The sequence below is a fragment of the Osmerus mordax genome, chromosome 19, assembly GCF_038355195.1.
Source record: "Osmerus mordax isolate fOsmMor3 chromosome 19, fOsmMor3.pri, whole genome shotgun sequence".
In the NCBI taxonomy this organism is placed as follows: Eukaryota; Metazoa; Chordata; class Actinopteri; order Osmeriformes; family Osmeridae; genus Osmerus; species Osmerus mordax.
This window is the reverse complement of record NC_090068.1, coordinates 12,694,745-12,712,191: the sequence shown is the minus strand read 5'-3', so window position 1 is coordinate 12,712,191 and position 17,447 is coordinate 12,694,745. Positions and strand designations below refer to the sequence as shown.

Genomic DNA, 17,447 nt, shown 5'->3' with positions numbered 1-17,447 from the left:
ACCAGGAAATGTTGACTTTTTATCATGTAGTCTCACCCAGAGTCTTTCTGTTGTGGGGTAGGGATGGGATGTGTGTTGTGTTAGTAGGGATGTGTGTTGTGTTAGTAGGGATGTGTGTTGTGTTAGTAGGGATGTGTGTTGTGTTAGTAGGGATGTGTGTTGTGTTGAGCAAGGATGTGTGTTGTGTTAGCAGGGATGTGTGTTGTGTTAGTAGGGATGTGTGTTGTGTTAGTAGGGATGTGTGTTGTGTTAGCAGGGATGTGTGTTGTGCTAGGAGGGATGTGTGTTGTGCTAGGAGGGATGTTTAATAGGGATGTGCTGTGTTTAGCAGGGATGTGCTGTGCTAGCAGGGATGTTTAGCAGGGATGTTTAATAGGGAGGTGCTGTGTTTAGCAGGGATGTGCTGTGCTAGCAGGGATGTTTAGCAGGGATGTTTAATAGGGATGTGCTGTGTTTAGCAGGGATGTGTACTGTGCTAGCAGGGATGTTTAGCAGGGATGTGTACTGTGCTAGCAGGGATGTTTAGCATGGATGTGTACTGTGCTAGCAGGGATGTTTAGCATGGATGTGTACTGTGCTAGCAGGGATGTTTAGCATGGATGTGTACTGTGCTAGCAGGGATGTTTAGCAGGGATGTTTAATAGGGATGTGCTGTGTTTAGCAGGGATGTGTACTGTGCTAGCAGGGATGTTTAGCAGGGATGTGTACTGTGCTAGCAGGGATGTTTAGCATGGATGTGTACTGTGCTAGCAGGGATGTTTAGCAGGGATGTGTACTGTGCTAGCAGGGATGTTTAGCAGGGATGTGGCTCAGCCTGCAGCTGTGTTAACCGTGTTCTCTCTCTGACTCTCTCCTGTTCGTTTCTCTTGTGTTGCCGCTGGCTTTCTAGGCCGGGGATTCTGAGGTTAGACTTCGTTTCTGCACGACCGCTGTGCTGATCGCATGGCACCTCACTGTAGGGGGCTTTTCATCAACCCTACCCACACACTGGTAGACCAGGCCTCAACACACCACCCCACACACTGGTAGACCAGGCCTCAACACACCACCCCACACACTGGTAGACCAGGCCCCAACACACCACCCCACACACTGGTAGACCAGGCCTCAACACACCACCCCACACACTGGTAGACCAGGCCTCAACACACCACCCCACACACTGGTAGACCAGGCCTCAACACACCACCCCACACACTGGTAGACCAGGCCTCAACACACCACCCCACACACTGGTAGACCAGGCCTCAACACACCACCCCACACACTGGTAGACCAGGCCTCAACACACCACCCCACACACTGGTAGACCAGGCCCCAACACACCACCCCACACACTGGTAGACCAGGCCTCAACACACCACCCCACACACTGGTAGACCAGGCCTCAACACACCACCCCACACACTGGTAGACCAGGCCTCAACACGCCACCCCACACACTGGTAGACCAGGCCTCAACACACCACCCCACACACTGGTAGACCAGGCCTCAACACACCACCCCACACACTGGTAGACCAGGCCTCAACACACCACCCCACACACTGGTAGACCAGGCCCCAACACACCACCCCACACACTGGTAGACCAGGCCTCAACACACCACCCCACACACTGGTAGACCAGGCCTCAACACACCACCCCACACACTGGTAGACCAGGCCTCAACACACCACCCCACACACTGGTAGACCAGGCCTCAACACGCCACCCCACACACTGGTAGACCAGGCCTCAACACACCACCCCACACACTGGTAGACCAGGCCTCAACACACCACCCCACACACTGGTAGACCAGACCCCAACACGCCACCCCACACACTGGTAGACCAGGCCCCAACACACCACCCCACACACTGGTAGACCAGACCCCAACACGCCACCCCACACACTGGTAGACCAGGCCCCAACACACCACCCCACACACTGGTAGACCAGGCCTCAACACACCACCCCACACACTGGTAGACCAGACCTCAACACACCACCCCACACACTGGTAGACCAGACCTCAACACACCACCCCACACACTGGTAGACCAGGCCCCAACACACCACCCCACACACTGGTAGACCAGGCCTCAACACACCACCCCACACACTGGTAGACCAGACCCCAACACGCCACCCCACACACTGGTAGACCAGACCCCAACACGCCACCCCACACACTGGTAGACCAGGCCCCAACACACCACCCCACACACTGGTAGACCAGGCCTCAACACACCACCCCACACACTGGTAGACCAGACCTCAACACACCACCCCACACACTGGTAGACCAGACCTCAACACACCACCCCACACACTGGTAGACCAGGCCCCAACACACCACCCCACACACTGGTAGACCAGGCCTCAACACACCACCCCACACACTGGTAGACCAGGCCTCAACACACCACCCCACACACTGGTAGACCAGACCTCGACGCACAGCACATCTCAGAACAACAGTTTATGCCAGCGCCAATTATAGAGATAAGCATCCATATAAAGATACAGCTGCTAATGTCCACCAGGTGACTGTAAGCTCTGTAGGGCAGCCCTGCTACCAAGCTACGTCCAGAATGTGCCACTTGTCGCTCTGCAAACCGAGGCACAGAAATAGAAGGCCAAACACATGGTCCGGATTTACTTTTCAGGCAGCACTGATACTTTTCGGATAAAGTTACGCTATTAACAACCTCACATACGCTGTTAACAGGCCAAGGCTAGCACAGCCAGTGACACATCACACCAATAAGAAAACTGCGACGCCCAATAAAATGACACTGACGTAGTGCCCACATATCATGAAACACATATCAACAAACCATTAGTATTGATATCAAGTGAAAGGAGACAGAAAGATGAGAGAGAGAGAAGGCACTTTTCCATCAGATCCCAGGTGGTCTGCGGGGGTCCACAGGGGGTCCACAGGGGGTCCACAGGGGGTCCACAGGGGGTCCACAGGGGGTCCACAGGGGGTCCACAGTTCCAGTCCTGCCAGTGTGTGTGGGGGTCCACAGGGGGTCCACAGGGGGTCCACAGGGGGTCCACAGGGGGTCCACAGGGGGTCCACAGTTCCAGTCCTGCCAGTGTGTGTGGGGGGAGTCTGGAGGCGTTTGATGAAAGTTCTCTGCTGTATGGTGGGGTCCATGGCACTAGGCTCCACACAGCGCCCGAGGCAGTGACCTGAGGCAGGGCCCGAGGCAGAGCCCGAGTCAGGGCCAGAGGCAGGCCAGTGGGAGCCTACTGCCATCTTCCCGCCCAGTTTGCTCCTAGCTGATCGTAGTTGGGTGGGAGTCCTTCCCTCCGTGTCTGTTCTGTTGAAGGTTCTGTTCCCCCTCTGCTGGGGAACCTGGTCGCCCCCCCCTCTCCATGCTCCGCCCCCTCCCTGGCCCCGCCCCCTTCTCCGTGCTCCCGCCATTTCATCCATGGTCCTGCCCCCTCTTCCGAGGCCCCGCCCTTTCATCCCTTGCCCTCCCCCTCCTCCATGGCCCCTCCCTCCTCCCTGGCCCCTCCTTCCTGGCAGCCATGTTAGACTATGGCCCCGCCCCCATCCCCCTCCCCCCCTTAACCTCTGCCCAGCTGCTGTTCTGTTTGACTGGACTGAAGCAGCCCTCTAGATAAACATCTCTGTACCTTGTAGAATGTGCTCAATGTTACCTCTAGCTCACCCCGATCTGTTTAATCAAACCTGTCTCCTAAAATCTCCCCTAAAAACGTTTGCACCCAGCGTCCCGTAAACCAGCCTTACTGATAACACACTCCTCGCACTGACGCACTGTTTGGAAAGGTGGCTGAACTTGCTTGCACTTATCTCTGGCACTGACATGCACACACACACACACACACACCCAGGTATATTATATTACATTATTATTTACCTGAAATAAATAAAAGTACCGGTATCTGTTTTTACATGGCAAGTTATTGTTTGATAGACACTGGATATCAGTTTTCATGTTTTGTTTTCAACCCGTGTTAAGGTGACACCTGTCCCATCCTTGTCACCACAGCCGCCCCCCCCACAAGCCCCCTCCCCCCCCCCCCCACGTGTAGGGTAACTAGCCTCTGCCCATTCTGCCTCAGTAGGGATTTCTCATCCTGTCCTGTTCTGTGCGGCGGCCATTACTGTGAGGTCATCTGTTCTCTTCACTCTCTCAGCCAACCGCTGTCGGCTGTATGACCCACACACACACACGTGCACGCACACCTAAACACACACACGTGCACACACACATAAACACACCCACGTGCACACACACATAAAGACACACAAACAAATCTCAGGCATACATGCCAGTAGGGGAAGGCTCGGGAGAGCAGAAAACAGCCGTTTATGGGCCCCTTGGACACAGGACGGGAGAGGAGGAGGAGGAGGAAGAGGAGGAGGAGGTGGAGAGGAGGAGGAGAGGAGGAGAGGAGGAGAGGAGGAGGAGGAGGAGAGGAGGAGAGCACAGGGAGGAGGGGGCGTACCCCTTGGACATTATGTTTTACCTGTGTGACTTTGCCAGTTTGGTAACACTCTAGACATCAACATGACGCTACTAAACACCAGGTTGTTTGTTTGTGTCCTCCAACGTCATCTAACCTTTTCATTCCTCACACGAGGCACATAACTGGTTGTTTTTAATTGATTTGTCTTTTCTGTTTGTTATGTTTACAAAGGCATGCCGGGTGGATTGAACGAAATGTTTGCCCGCATGTTTTCCGTCTACGCTGTTTCACTGCTGTCCTGTCCTGCAGATCATAATGATTCCTTTCAGTTGTCCTCCCCCTGTCCCACTGTTTCTTCACCCCTGACCCCAGCCCCTGACCTTTATCCCCGTATGGAGTAGTCCTGGCTTGCCCTGACCTCCACCTGGCCTCCACCCAGCCTCCACCTGCTTAGTTTAGAGAAACGGATCATTACAGATCATGCAGTGAAAATTTGCCTTCATTGTGTGTTTGTGTCTGCAGAAGATAAACAATTAGATTCTTTGCATTTTGTCCTCCTACACCTTGACAGGATGTGTTTACTTCAGGGTGTGATGTAGTGTAACAGGATGAAAGTAAGATAGACTGCAGTGATTCATTCTGGAGTCTATTACTCCAGATGCTGCTGTAGGGAGTAGCTGTTAGATGTATTGTGAGATGAGATACTCTTGTGAGATATTGAGGTATTGTGAGATATTCATTATCTTAGATGTTAAACACAGGAGCTAATCTAAGACAGAACTACTGTTGTCCATCTGGATTCAGGTAAAATATGGTGAGAGGAGAAGGAAGGGTGGAGAGGAGGAAGGAAGAGTTTAGCAAGTTGTTCACTGCTCATCTTGAAGATCTTTAAGAAATATTTTCTTAAAGAAGAAAGACACTTAAAAAAAAAAAAAATATTCCAAACTTATGTTTTGTTTTCCATTTTTACACAGCCGTCAGATGGACAGGTATTTTGTTGAATGTCTTCCATATTTTTCTTTTGCAATGTCTTGCAAAATGTACCCTAGATGCCTACGCAGTTGAATTGTAGTAGTGCTCTCAATGATGACTAGCATCATGGTTATACAAAAAAAAGGCTTTTATTGATTAGGGCTCAGTTTGAGTTTCTGTTCTAGTGATGCTCGTGAATGTGGCCGGCATTGAATCAGGGCTGCTGAGGGTTCAATGCTAAGCAGTGTTTTATTGCTTCGCACATTTGCTGCTTCCGCTCCGGGACGTGTGAGACTGTAACACCATCTACTTCCTCTTCCTGTCCTCAGGCCGGGGGCTCGGACGTGGAACGTACCAAGAAGAAGAGAAGGGGGGATCGCTACTCAGTGCAGACGTCCCTGATCGTGGCGGCCCTCAAAAAGATGCTCCCCATAGGCCTGAACATGTGCTCCCCTGCCGACCAGGAGCTAATCAACCTGGCCAAGATCAGATACTCTCTGGTAGTTCTTCCTGGTAGCTCTCCCTGGTAGCTCTTCCTGGTAGCTCTCCCTGGTAGTTCTTCCTGGTAGCTCTCCCTGGTAGCTCTCCCTGGTAGCTCTCCCTGGTAGTTCTTCCTGGTAGCTCTCCCTGGTAGTTCTTCCTGGTAGCTCTCCCTGGTAGATCTCCCTGGTAGTTCTTCTAGTTCCTCTGGTAGTTCCCTGGTAATACCCCTGGTAGTTTCCCTGGTACTTCTGTGGTAGTTGAGAACCAGAAACAGGATCGTCGCCAAGTAGGTTTCACATACAAGGAATCTTTTTTGGTCTGATGGTTTTTAACGATTCTATAGTTCTCCTTCCACCTCATCTATAGTGACTCGTAGATAAGTACACCTGCTGCTGAGGACAGCAGGTTCCTGCAGCGCCCAGCCTGTCCACACTGTCTGGGAGGAGTACCAGTGTGTTTTCTCTGTGTGGGAGGAGTACCAGTGTGTTTTCTCTGTGTGGGAGGAGTACCAGTGTGTTTTCTCTTGCAGAGAGACACTGACGAGGAGGTGAGGGAGTTCCTACAGAACAACCTGCATCTCCAGGGCAAGGTGAGGAGGAGGAGCTTCTGCAGGAGGGAGGGGTTCTGCAAGGGCTTCTCCTGGTGTCATTGGTTGGAATGGGTTTCAGTTGGCCCCTCCTGGTTTAGTGTCTTGGTTGAAGTATGCCTGCCTGTCTGTCTGTCTAACTGCCTACTTGTCTGTCTACCTGTCTGTCTACCTGCCTGGCGGTCTGCGTACCTGTCTATCTGTCTGTGTGCGTGCAGGTGGAGAACCCGTCCATGCGCTGGCAGATGGACCTGTACAAGGTGATGGCAGGGAAGGCGGAGGACGCGGACGCCCCAGAGAAGGTGGTGAAGAGAGTGCAGGAGGTGTCGGCTGTGCTGTATCACATAGAAGTGGTGAGAACAAGCTTCCAGCCTGCCAGGGGGTCCTTCTGACCCGCATGGGGACCATCCCAGTGGCCTCGTCCACTCTGGAACAATCTAGCTCGTTCCTGTCTTGTCTCACGCAGACGGAACACCCCTTCAAGTCCAAGAAGATGGTGTGGCACAAGCTGCTGTCCAAGCAGAGACGCAGAGCTGTGGTGGCCTGCTTCAGGATGACCCCCCTCTACAACCTGCCCAGGTCAGAACACAACCACACATGCACTCTTAAAGCCACCTCTCTCTCTCTACCTCTCTCTCTCTACCTCTCTCTCTCTACCTCTCTCTCTCTACCTCTCTCTCAATCTCTCTCTTTCTCGCCCTCTCTCTTTCTCGCCCTCTCTCTCTCTCTCTCTCTCTCTCTCTCTCTCTCTCTCTCTCTCTCTCTCTCTCTCTCCTCCCTCCCAACACCCTCATGCTCCTCCCTGTCTCTGTCCCTGTCCTGTCTCTGTCCCGCCCCCCAGGCACCGAGCCTCCAACATGTTCCTGGAGGGGTACAAGCGTAACTGGATCCACACGGAGGGCTACTCCTTCGAGGACAGAATGATCAACGACCTGTCAGTGAGTCACCACGGGCGGCACGTCCACCGGATGTTTGGTCCTCCTCCCGGACCCCACACACACACACACACACACACACACACACACACACACACACACACACACACACACACACACACACACACACATACACACACATACTCACACACACACACACACACACACATACTCACACACACACATACACACACACATACACACACACACACACATACTCACTCATACACACTCGCATACACACTCATACTCACTCATATACATACACACACACACATGCACACACACACACTCATACATACACACAACACACACGTCCTCTCTCCCCTGTGTCTGCCAGAAAGCCATGGAGCAGGAGGAAGGTGAGGAAGAGGAGGAGACAGAGACAAAGCCAGACCCCCTCCACCAGCTCATCCTGCACTTCAGTAGGACGGCCCTCACAGAGAAGAGGTGAGGCGGCACCAGCAGGCGCTGCTCAGGGTGCGAGCGCAACGCAGGCCTTCTTCAACGCCATCTTGTCTTCTCTTTGTTACAGTAAACTTGATACAGATCATCTATATATGGCTTACGCTGATATTATGGCAAAGGTGAGTTGTCGGTGTTTGTATGACATAGTTTGACAAATTGGTTCAAATGCATTAACGATATATAAATACTGTCATATTTCAACAGTACGAGGTGTAGTTGAACTTCGAGCTCTTAATGCCGTTGCCGTGTTTGTCTCCTTCATGTGCGTGTGAGCAGAGTTGTCATAACTGTGAGGAGGACGAAGGGGGTGAGGATGAGGAGGGAGGAGCCGAAGATGAGATGTCCTTTGAGGTGCGACAGTCAGAGCTGGTAATGGGTAGCCAGGGACTGGGCATCGGGACACACCGGAGCGGTAGCTCGCCTCGCATCGAGTGACATCACCACGACATCACCCCCCCCCCCCCCTCCGCCCCCCCCCCCTCGACCACATCTCTACTCCCCACGTCCCTCTGTCTGTTTCCTGTCTCCTCCACTTCCTGTGTTGTGCTTCACTCCTCTGGTTTGTCGACACAGTCAGGGTCAGCTGAGCTCTCTGTGGAACACACACGAACCGTCGTCGCATAGCAGCGAGTTACTCGCTAAGCATGCATTTCTACTGGTCATTTAAATGGATGTGATTGACGTGGTAGAATAGTAAACTTGTGAGGATGTTTTCTTTATAATGACGTCCAACATCAATGATTTTTTAAAATAAAATATTTCTACATATTTGCTCCAAACCCTTCTCTTAAAGACAGGACTGTAGACATAAAGAATGAAGGAGGTCGTCATCATCCTTCCTGTGTCAGGCTTGCTAGCTTCTGTAGATTTCCTTGTGTGAGTCTCTAACCAAACTGATCTTCTCTGTGTCTCACACCGTAACCCATGTGCTTTTGACTGACCTGTGACCCCCCTCTCTGTTTGTCTGTTATCTATGTTGTCTCTCCCTCACTCTATCTCTCTCTCTCTGCACACCCCCCTCACTACGCATAACACCTTCATTTCTACTAGCCGAATGTTGCTAACCAGTGTTCCTGTCTGCACTCACCTACGGTAGCGTATTGACAGACTACAGTGAAAGCCAGTTTCTCTCCAGACACATACAGAACAGTCGGAAACATACTGGAACAGTTTTTTTCAGTTCCGCTCAACAGTTTGACAGACTTCTCGCGACCTTTGACCTGGGGCTCGTTCGCCCCATCACCCTGACCTCTCCCCTGGAGCCTGAACTCCCAGGAGGTACTGCCGAGCACTCCCCCCTCTCACATAGTGGGTAGACCATGGTCAGGCACATAGGGTGGGGGGTGGTGCCTGGGGTGGGTGTGGGTGGGGTAGGAGGGTGGGGGGTGGGAGGTGTGGGGTAGGAGGGTGGGGGGTGGGGTAGGAGGGTGGGGGGTGGGGTGGGGTGTGGGTGGGGTAGGAGGGTGGGGGGTGGGAGGTGTGGGGTAGGAGGGTGGGGGGTGGGGGGTGGGGTGGGGGGTGGGATGCAGAGGGTGGAGGAAAACACTTTTTTTGTTATCTCACTGTACCCTTTGTTTTCGCTGCATCTAAGCCGTGACGTGGAGTCGGGTCAGTGCATACTGTAAGGATACATCACGATTCTCCTGTCGAAATGTTCCAATTGAATGCAGTACTGTGGAAACAAACTGTTCTGCCTGTATATGGCCAGCCGTTTCTTTAAGGAGAAAGGCCTAGCGTATGGTGTTAAACCGGTCAGCATGTGGAGACACCCTGTGGTGGATTCAGAAGAGCTGCAGGTCCTGCCGTGGCAAAAGCAGGCAGGGCAGTCCAGGCTGTTTGCTGTAGTCCAACGTTTGTTCTATTCAGCAAACGTGAAGAAGTAGAATAACGAGTTCACAACTAAAATTAACAGGGGTGAGAGAATGAATGAGAGAACCAGGCAGAGAGCCCAGAGGAGGAGGGAAGTGAGCTTGATAGGGTATCTTCACTCAAAGACAGGACTTACAGCATATAGAAGATAGGACCAGTAGACAAAATGAAAGTGAGAAACAAGAATATTTGAGGTCAGCACAGTCAGAAAGCGTAGCATTCAGAGAGACTTGAAGACATGATGTAGGAAGGTTGGGCTAAGCTGTAGAGATCGACATCAGACACCTGCATGTCCTGTAATAGTTGAGGGAGCAGTCAGCTACATCAGACCTGTATATCCTGTAGGTCAGGACTTCTAGCTACATCAGACCTGTATATCCTGTAGGTCAGGACTTCCAGCTACATCAGAGACCTGAGTGAATGCTGAGTGTGTGTGGGGTGGGATTGCTAGCCGAGGGGCCCATTCACAACGTGTGTGTCCATCGCAGGAGAAAGAGATGGAGCGACAGAGACTCCTCTACCAGCAGTCACGCCTGCACAACCGAGGAGCAGCCGAGATGGTCCTGCAGATGATCAGCGCATGCAAAGGTTCGTCGACATTAGCGCTCGTCTCCCCAGTGCGCACCTCACAAGGTGAACTGTCCTGTCAAGAGTGAACTGTCACTTGAGTGGACTGCTCTCTCTCTCTCTGCCTGCTCTCTAGGAGAGACGGGCTGCATGGTGTCCTCCACCCTCAAGCTGGGCATCTCCATCCTGAACGGGGGCAACTGTGAAGTTCAGCAGGTATGATGGATCAGGAGGATGGGGGAAGGGGATCATGTGCAACGCACCTGAAAATACCCTAAACTGTAAATACACTGAACGTTAAACATGCACTTTAAAACTTTGTTTTAGGTCCAAACTGTCTTTTCAAAACTCTCTCTCTTTCTTTCCAGAAAATGCTGGAGTACTTGAAGGACAAGAAGGATGTGGGCTTCTTCCTGAGCGTGCAGGCGTTGATGCAGACCTGCGGGTGAGCGTCACTTCTCTAACTCTGTCTTCTTCGGTGCCGAATCAACCCGTAACAGATAAACCCAGCATTCTTCCAGCGCAGGCTAAGCTTTAACCGACGGCTCGTTCTGTGTTCTCAGGGTCCTGGACCTGAATGCGTTTGAGAGACAGAACAAGGCAGAGGGCCTGGGCATGGTGTCAGAAGAGGGCACTAGTGAGTCACTGAGGCTGTGTGTGTCTTGGCGTTGTTCACCTCACAGCCACACAACAGAACACACAACCAGGGGCTACACCCTGGTCTTAAGGCCTGTCGGTTGAAGTATTTGACACGGTGTATTTGTATTTTATCACCGTAATTACACATTTAATTATTTAATACATACCTCATAGATGTGCATTGAAAAGTTATGTTTAGATCTAACTGTTTCATCCTGTGTTCATATCTAACTTGTCAGTTCTAGGAGTCACTTTGATTTGAGTTTGAGTTCAGTATTCAAACAACTCTTTTAATTACATTCTCATGTTAGTTTTAGAATGTATCAACTTGACATTCATTAATTCAGTGGAATGTTGTTAATCCTCGCTCCCACCTCCTGTCTACCACTGTTCGCAATTCACATCCCCTCTCTCTCCCTGCCTGCCTTCACTCCCTCCCTCCCTCCCTCCACCCTACCTCCACCCTCGCCTCTCCTCCCCCCTGATCCTCAGACATGAAGCTAGAACGGGGTAAAGAATACCTCTGTCTCTCTGTCTCTCTCCCATCTTTCTCCAGCTCCTTCTGTCTCTGTCCCTTCACCTCCTCTAACTCTGTGATGCTCCTGTGCTGTGTGGAGCCGTTACTGGAGTTTGATACTAGACACGACACTCCCCACCGTGTTTTCATCCTTCTCTGTGTAAAGATGAACGCAAACATCTTTACACTCGTTTTCACACCCGTTGTTTGGTGGTGTGTGTGTGTCTTTGTGACTGTGTGTGTGTGTCTTTGTGACTGTGTGTGTGTGTGTGTGTCTTTGTGACTGTGTGTGTGTGTCTTTGTGACTGTGTGTGTGTCTTTGTGACTGTGTGTGTGTGTCTTTGTGACTGTGTGTGTGTGCCTGTGTCTTTGTGACTGTGTGTTTCTGTGTTTATGGGAAGAGTTACGTCAGCATCTCTCCTTCTTATATATCTGTGCAGTACAATAGTCCGTCTTCTCTCTATATATTTATGTCTGTGGACGTGCGAATATTTGTGTTATTTGCTATTGATGGAAAGTGTGTGTTTTTTCTGGTTCTGTTTGTAGATGAAGTCATTTGAATGTTAGAACTGTTATCTGCTGTGGTGTTTTCGCATGAGCTTGCTGGTGGATGGGCTTTGTGTACCTGCCAGACTGCCAGTACTGTGGGCGTCCAGTCAGAGGACATCCCCAGTCCTCCTGACCCCTGACCCCCCAGTCTTCCAGGTCCCTGACCCCCCCAGTCCTCCAGCTCCCTGACCCTGCCTCCTCTCCCCAGGTGAGAAGGTCATGGCCGATGATGAGTTCACCTGCGACGTCTTTCGCTTCCTGCAGCTGCTCTGCGAGGGCCACAACAACGGTGATAATCACACAATCATTTACTTTCTTTTTCTCCATTTTTCTTCTATAAAATGTCCGGATTTAGTATATCTACCTACCAATTGAAAACTTTAATACATGTAAGTATGTTAGTAAGTATACTTGGTGTGATTGTGATCAAACTGTCCTGAGGGAACGTTTCTGTGTGTGTCAGACTTCCAGAACTATCTTCGCACCCAGACAGGCAGCACCACCACCATCAACATCATCATCTGCACCGTGGACTACCTGCTCCGGCTGCAGGTCTGCAGCCTCTCAGCTTCTTACTTAGCCTGTTCATAGTCCTGTCAGTCATCTCACCCTTCTCCCTCATTACCTCCCCCTTTCTCTCTGTTTTCTTTTACTCTCTTTCTCTCTATTCTTCTCTCTCCCTCTATGTCCCTCCCTCTCTCCCTCTCTCTCCATCTCTGTCCCTCCCTCTCTCTACTCTCTCTCTCCTCCATCTCTCCCTCTCTCTCTCCCTTCCTCCCTCTATCTCCTCCCTCTCTCCCTTTCTCTCTCCAGGAGTCCATCAGTGACTTCTACTGGTACTACTCTGGGAAGGAGATCATTGACGAGCCAGGGAAGAAAAACTTCTCGAAGGCCATGCTTGTGGCCAAGCAGGTCTTCAACAGCCTGACAGAGTACATCCAGGTAAGAAGTAGCACAGACATTCAGTTCTGTCCTTCACAGCCTAGAAATGTGGATTTAACTCATTCCTGTGTGTGTGACTCCCCCCTCCCCCCTCCCCCCTCCCCCCTCCCCCCTCCCCCCTCCCCCCTCCCCCCTCCCCCCTCCAGGGCCCATGCACAGGGAACCAGCAGTCCCTGGCCCACAGCAGGCTGTGGGATGCAGTGGTGGGATTCCTGCACGTGTTCGCCCACATGATGATGAAGCTGGCTCAGGTAGGCCCTTCTCCATCCTACACATACTCCATCCTACACATACTCCATCCTACACATACTGCACCCTACACATACTCCACCCTACACATACTGCACCCTACACATACTGCACCCTACACATACTCCACCCTACACATACTGCACCCTACACATACTGCACCCTACACATACTGCACCCTACACATACTCCATCCTACACATACTCCATCCTACACATACTCCATCCTACACATACTCCATCCTACACATACTCCATCCTACACATACTGCACCCTACACATACTGCACCCTACACATACTGCACCCTACACATACTGCACCCTACACATACTGCACCCTACACATACTGCACCCTACACATACTCCATCCTACACATACTGCACCCTACACATACTGCACCCTACACATACTGCACCTATACAGAGGACAGCTTCTACGACATACACTGATACATGTAGTCTTAATGTGCATGAGGAGTTACAGTCAGACACATACTCTCATATAGATCAATATCAGTACAGGACAGTATACTGTTAGTTTACTTTGCTTGCTGTGCACAAAATACACTATCTGATTGCAACCGCAGTTCGTGGTATAGACTATTTTGTGCACTTGTCGGTAGAGGATTGTCGTTTCACATATCTTAGTGATTTGTGCTACCAATGCAGGGGTGCAAATTTGCTATGAACTTACACGTGTCTGCCAACTATGCATTTAACAAACAACGTTCAAGCCAAAAGCTTGAATTATTTTGTTGCATTGTTTGACTGATAAAGTCTGGTCTAAAAAGATGTTGGCCGTGGACTAGTTTGTAGAGACTGAATCTGGAATGGTGAACTAAAGATTTATTGCGGTGTTTCAAACCCCAGTCACAGTACATGACGTCCTCTCCTGCTGTCTCGCACACATGCACACAGTTACAATCCTTCCTCGTAGATGTTCCTTCACTCTACCTGTCACACTCAGTCACACACCTGGTGGCCTGCACACACACACACACACACACACAAGCACACACACACACGCCACTGAACACTGACATTCATGTGATACTCATAAAAAAGGTTTAAATAGTATATTTGAGCTTTCTCTGTGCTGTCGTACTGTGAATAAAGACAAATAATGATGCAATGCAAGAGCTGAGGGTAACAGACCTATCTTTAGTGTTAAACTCTGGCTAAACGTAAGTGTTATGTAAAATTGAACAGCTCTCTGCAATGCAGCACTGTTATCAAGTTTGCCCTCTGTTGACGAATCTAATGAGATATTGATCATTTAAACTTCTTTCACATGGTGTATGCAGGGTAAAGTATGTATTCATTTTATTTATTTATTGTCGTGATTGAGTTTGTATCCTTCTTTCATCCCTCTGTTAGTCTGTTCCTCACCTGCATCTGAACCCTGATGAAAAAACACACTTTCACTCGCATGTTTGGTCTTTTTCAAACCAATCCTGTTGGATGATCATGATACGATATGGCACACCACAAAACACTTTTAAAAGCATACATTTTCAGTGAATAAAACAGGAGTCTCCAACACTGTTCCTGGAGAGCTCCCTGCCAGTTGGGTTTTGCTCCAACCATACTTATTTGACCGGATTCAAAACTAGTTACCTGATCAGCCAGCTCATTATTACAATCAGGTGTGCTGGATTAGTGTTAGAGCAAAAACCCACAGACTGGTAGCTGGGAGTTCATGGAGTCCTATGGACTAGAACATTAAATTCCACAGTATTTAACAGTATGGACTGCAAAGGCTGCAGCAGCCAATCAGGAGCTGTTGCTCTGGGCCAGGTCAAAGGTCAGGTGATGATGAAATGACCTGGGAGAAGGGATAGTCCTTTAACCTCCTCGTGGTGTAATGCCTAAATCTGCACACAGCCAAGGGGTTCGAGTGATGGTGCATTTTGGCTTGATTAATTTAACGCCTAACCTCGTTTTGTGTGGTGTGTTGTGGTGTTGGAATGTTTTAGCTTCAAACCTGCTTGTGATTATAACCATCTGGTGTTCCGCTTAAAATATGTGTAACTGTTCTTCTAAATAAAACACCTGTCAGCAATATGTCACAAACTGAAATTCTACGTTTAAAAATGTAAATGACTGATCCTCTCAAGTCAAACTTTGATACTTTGTCCTTTGAATTTCTTTCCGTCACCCACATTTATTTTGTCGTAAAACAAATTGTTGACCTGTTATGATATCATGAGATAGTCATGAGAATGTGTTACGCTGAAATGCAAGCCCTGGATCACTGGTAAAGGTAAGGTCAATCCCCTGCTTTACAGTAGGACATCCGAGCACAAGCTCAGACATCGTATTCATACAGTAAAGTAGCAAACCAATTTGAAAACGCAGACACGGTTAATAACGTCTAAACTGAGCGTGTGCGGGTGGTCGGCGTCTCATGGCGAAGTCATTCTGATGCGTTCCCGTTGTTTGTTTTGCGTCGTAGGACTCGAGCCAGATCGGTCTGCTGAAGGAGCTGCTAGACCTTCAGAAGGACATGGTGGTGATGTTGCTGTCTCTGCTGGAGGGTAAGCTGTCCGCTCTCCCCCTGCCCGGGGCGCTCTCCCCCTGCCCGGGGCGCTCTCCCCCTGCCCGGGGCGCTCTCCCCCTGCCCGGGGCGCTCTCCCACTGCCCGGGGCGCTCTCCCCCTGCCCGGGGCGCTCTCCCCCTGCCCGGGGCGCTCTCCCCCTGCCCGGGGCGCTCTCCCCCTGCCCGGGCGCGCTACTTGCCTCGGGGGGAATGTCCCTGAACTTACTGTAAGTCGCTCTGGATAAGAGCGTCTGCTAAATTACTAAATGTAACTCTGGTTTCTGTCTCGTCCAGGTAACGTGGTGAACGGCACCATCGCCAGGCAGATGGTGGACATGCTGGTGGAGTCCTCCAGCAACGTGGAGATGATCCTCAAGTTCTTCGACATGTTCCTCAAGCTGAAGGACATCGTGGCGTCGGACGCCTTCCGCGACTACGTGACGGACCCTCGAGGCCTCATCTCCAAGAAGGACTTCCAGAAGGCCATGGACAGCCAGAAGCAGTACTCCACCTCGGAGATCCAGTTCCTGCTCTCCTGCTCCGAGGCCGACGAGAACGACATGATCAACTATGAGGAGTTCGCCAGCCGCTTCCAGGAGCCGGCGAAGGACATCGGCTTCAACATCGCCGTGCTGCTGACCAACCTGTCCGAGCACGTTCCTCACGACACCCGGCTGCAGAACTTCCTGGGGCAGGCGGAGAGCGTGCTCAACTACTTCCGGCCGTTCCTGGGTCGCATCGAGATCATGGGGGCGAGCAGGAAGATCGAGCGGATCTACTTTGAGATCAGCGAGGTCAACCGCAGGCAGTGGGAGATGCCGCAGGTCCGAGAGTCCAAACGGCAGTTCATCTTCGACGTGGTCAACGAGGGGGGAGAGAGCGAGAAGATGGAGCTGTTTGTCAACTTCTGCGAGGACACCATCTTTGAGATGAATATCGCCTCGCAGATCTCGGAGCAGGAGGAGGAGGAGAAGGGGGGGGATGACGAGGAGGGAGCAGAGGGAGGAGGCGAGGCCGGGGCGGGGGCCGGGGCGGGGGCCGGCGGGGGCGGAGGGGACGAGGAGGGGAACGGAGAGGAGGTCCAGCAGGAGTCCAGCTCGGCCTTCGCCGAATTCATCAACAGCATGCTGAACTTCCTGGGCATTTTCACCTTCCGGAACCTGCGCAGGCAGTACCGCAGGGTGCGTAAGATGACGGTGAAGGAGATGGTGGTGGGTCTGGTCACCTTCTTCTGGACCATCCTGGTGGGGATCCTGCTGTTCATCTACAGCGTTTGCAAGGGCTTCTTCCTGCTCCTCTGGCAGACCCTGTTTGGGGGGGGGCTGGTGGAGGGGGCCAAGAACATGACTGTGACGGAGATCCTGGCCAGCATGCCGGACCCCACGCAGGACGAGGTCCACGGGGACCTCCCCGGGGAGGCAGGGGCGGGGGAGGAGCAGGAGGCAGGGGGCGTGGCCGACCCCGGAGACGCCGGGGGGGGCGAGGAGGAGGAAGAGGACAACCAGGACAAGGAGGGGAGGACGCCGGGGATAGATGCCCCTGGTGGCCTCGGAGACATGGGGGTGGAGGCCCCCGTGGAGCCCCCCACTCCCGAGGGAACCCCCCTGACCAAGAGGAAGCAGGTAGGGCAGGATGCAGCGTCACACTGGCTTCTGTGTGTCATTAAGGTGTCACTTTGGCTCGTGTGTGTTGTAACA

General features: G+C 51.6%; 1 protein-coding gene across 1 annotated transcript in view; it reads left to right on the top strand.

The window, feature by feature from the left end:
* The window catches only part of ryr1a (ryanodine receptor 1a (skeletal)), a 54,850-nt gene that overhangs the window by 32,793 nt on the left and 4,610 nt on the right, over nt 1-17,447 (top strand). Inside the window, exons 74-93 of the mRNA XM_067257156.1 lie at nt 890-904; nt 5,736-5,906; nt 6,419-6,478; nt 6,694-6,828; nt 6,942-7,054; nt 7,317-7,413; nt 7,751-7,860; nt 7,946-7,997; nt 8,155-8,229; nt 10,236-10,335; nt 10,451-10,530; nt 10,683-10,759; nt 10,878-10,951; nt 11,143-11,160; nt 12,228-12,308; nt 12,483-12,571; nt 12,833-12,961; nt 13,108-13,212; nt 15,668-15,749; nt 16,045-17,372. Of these exons, the coding sequence (XP_067113257.1) occupies nt 890-904; nt 5,736-5,906; nt 6,419-6,478; nt 6,694-6,828; nt 6,942-7,054; nt 7,317-7,413; nt 7,751-7,860; nt 7,946-7,997; nt 8,155-8,229; nt 10,236-10,335; nt 10,451-10,530; nt 10,683-10,759; nt 10,878-10,951; nt 11,143-11,160; nt 12,228-12,308; nt 12,483-12,571; nt 12,833-12,961; nt 13,108-13,212; nt 15,668-15,749; nt 16,045-17,372 (2,991 nt within the window). The remainder of the gene's footprint in view (nt 1-889; nt 905-5,735; nt 5,907-6,418; nt 6,479-6,693; nt 6,829-6,941; nt 7,055-7,316; nt 7,414-7,750; nt 7,861-7,945; nt 7,998-8,154; nt 8,230-10,235; nt 10,336-10,450; nt 10,531-10,682; nt 10,760-10,877; nt 10,952-11,142; nt 11,161-12,227; nt 12,309-12,482; nt 12,572-12,832; nt 12,962-13,107; nt 13,213-15,667; nt 15,750-16,044; nt 17,373-17,447) is intronic.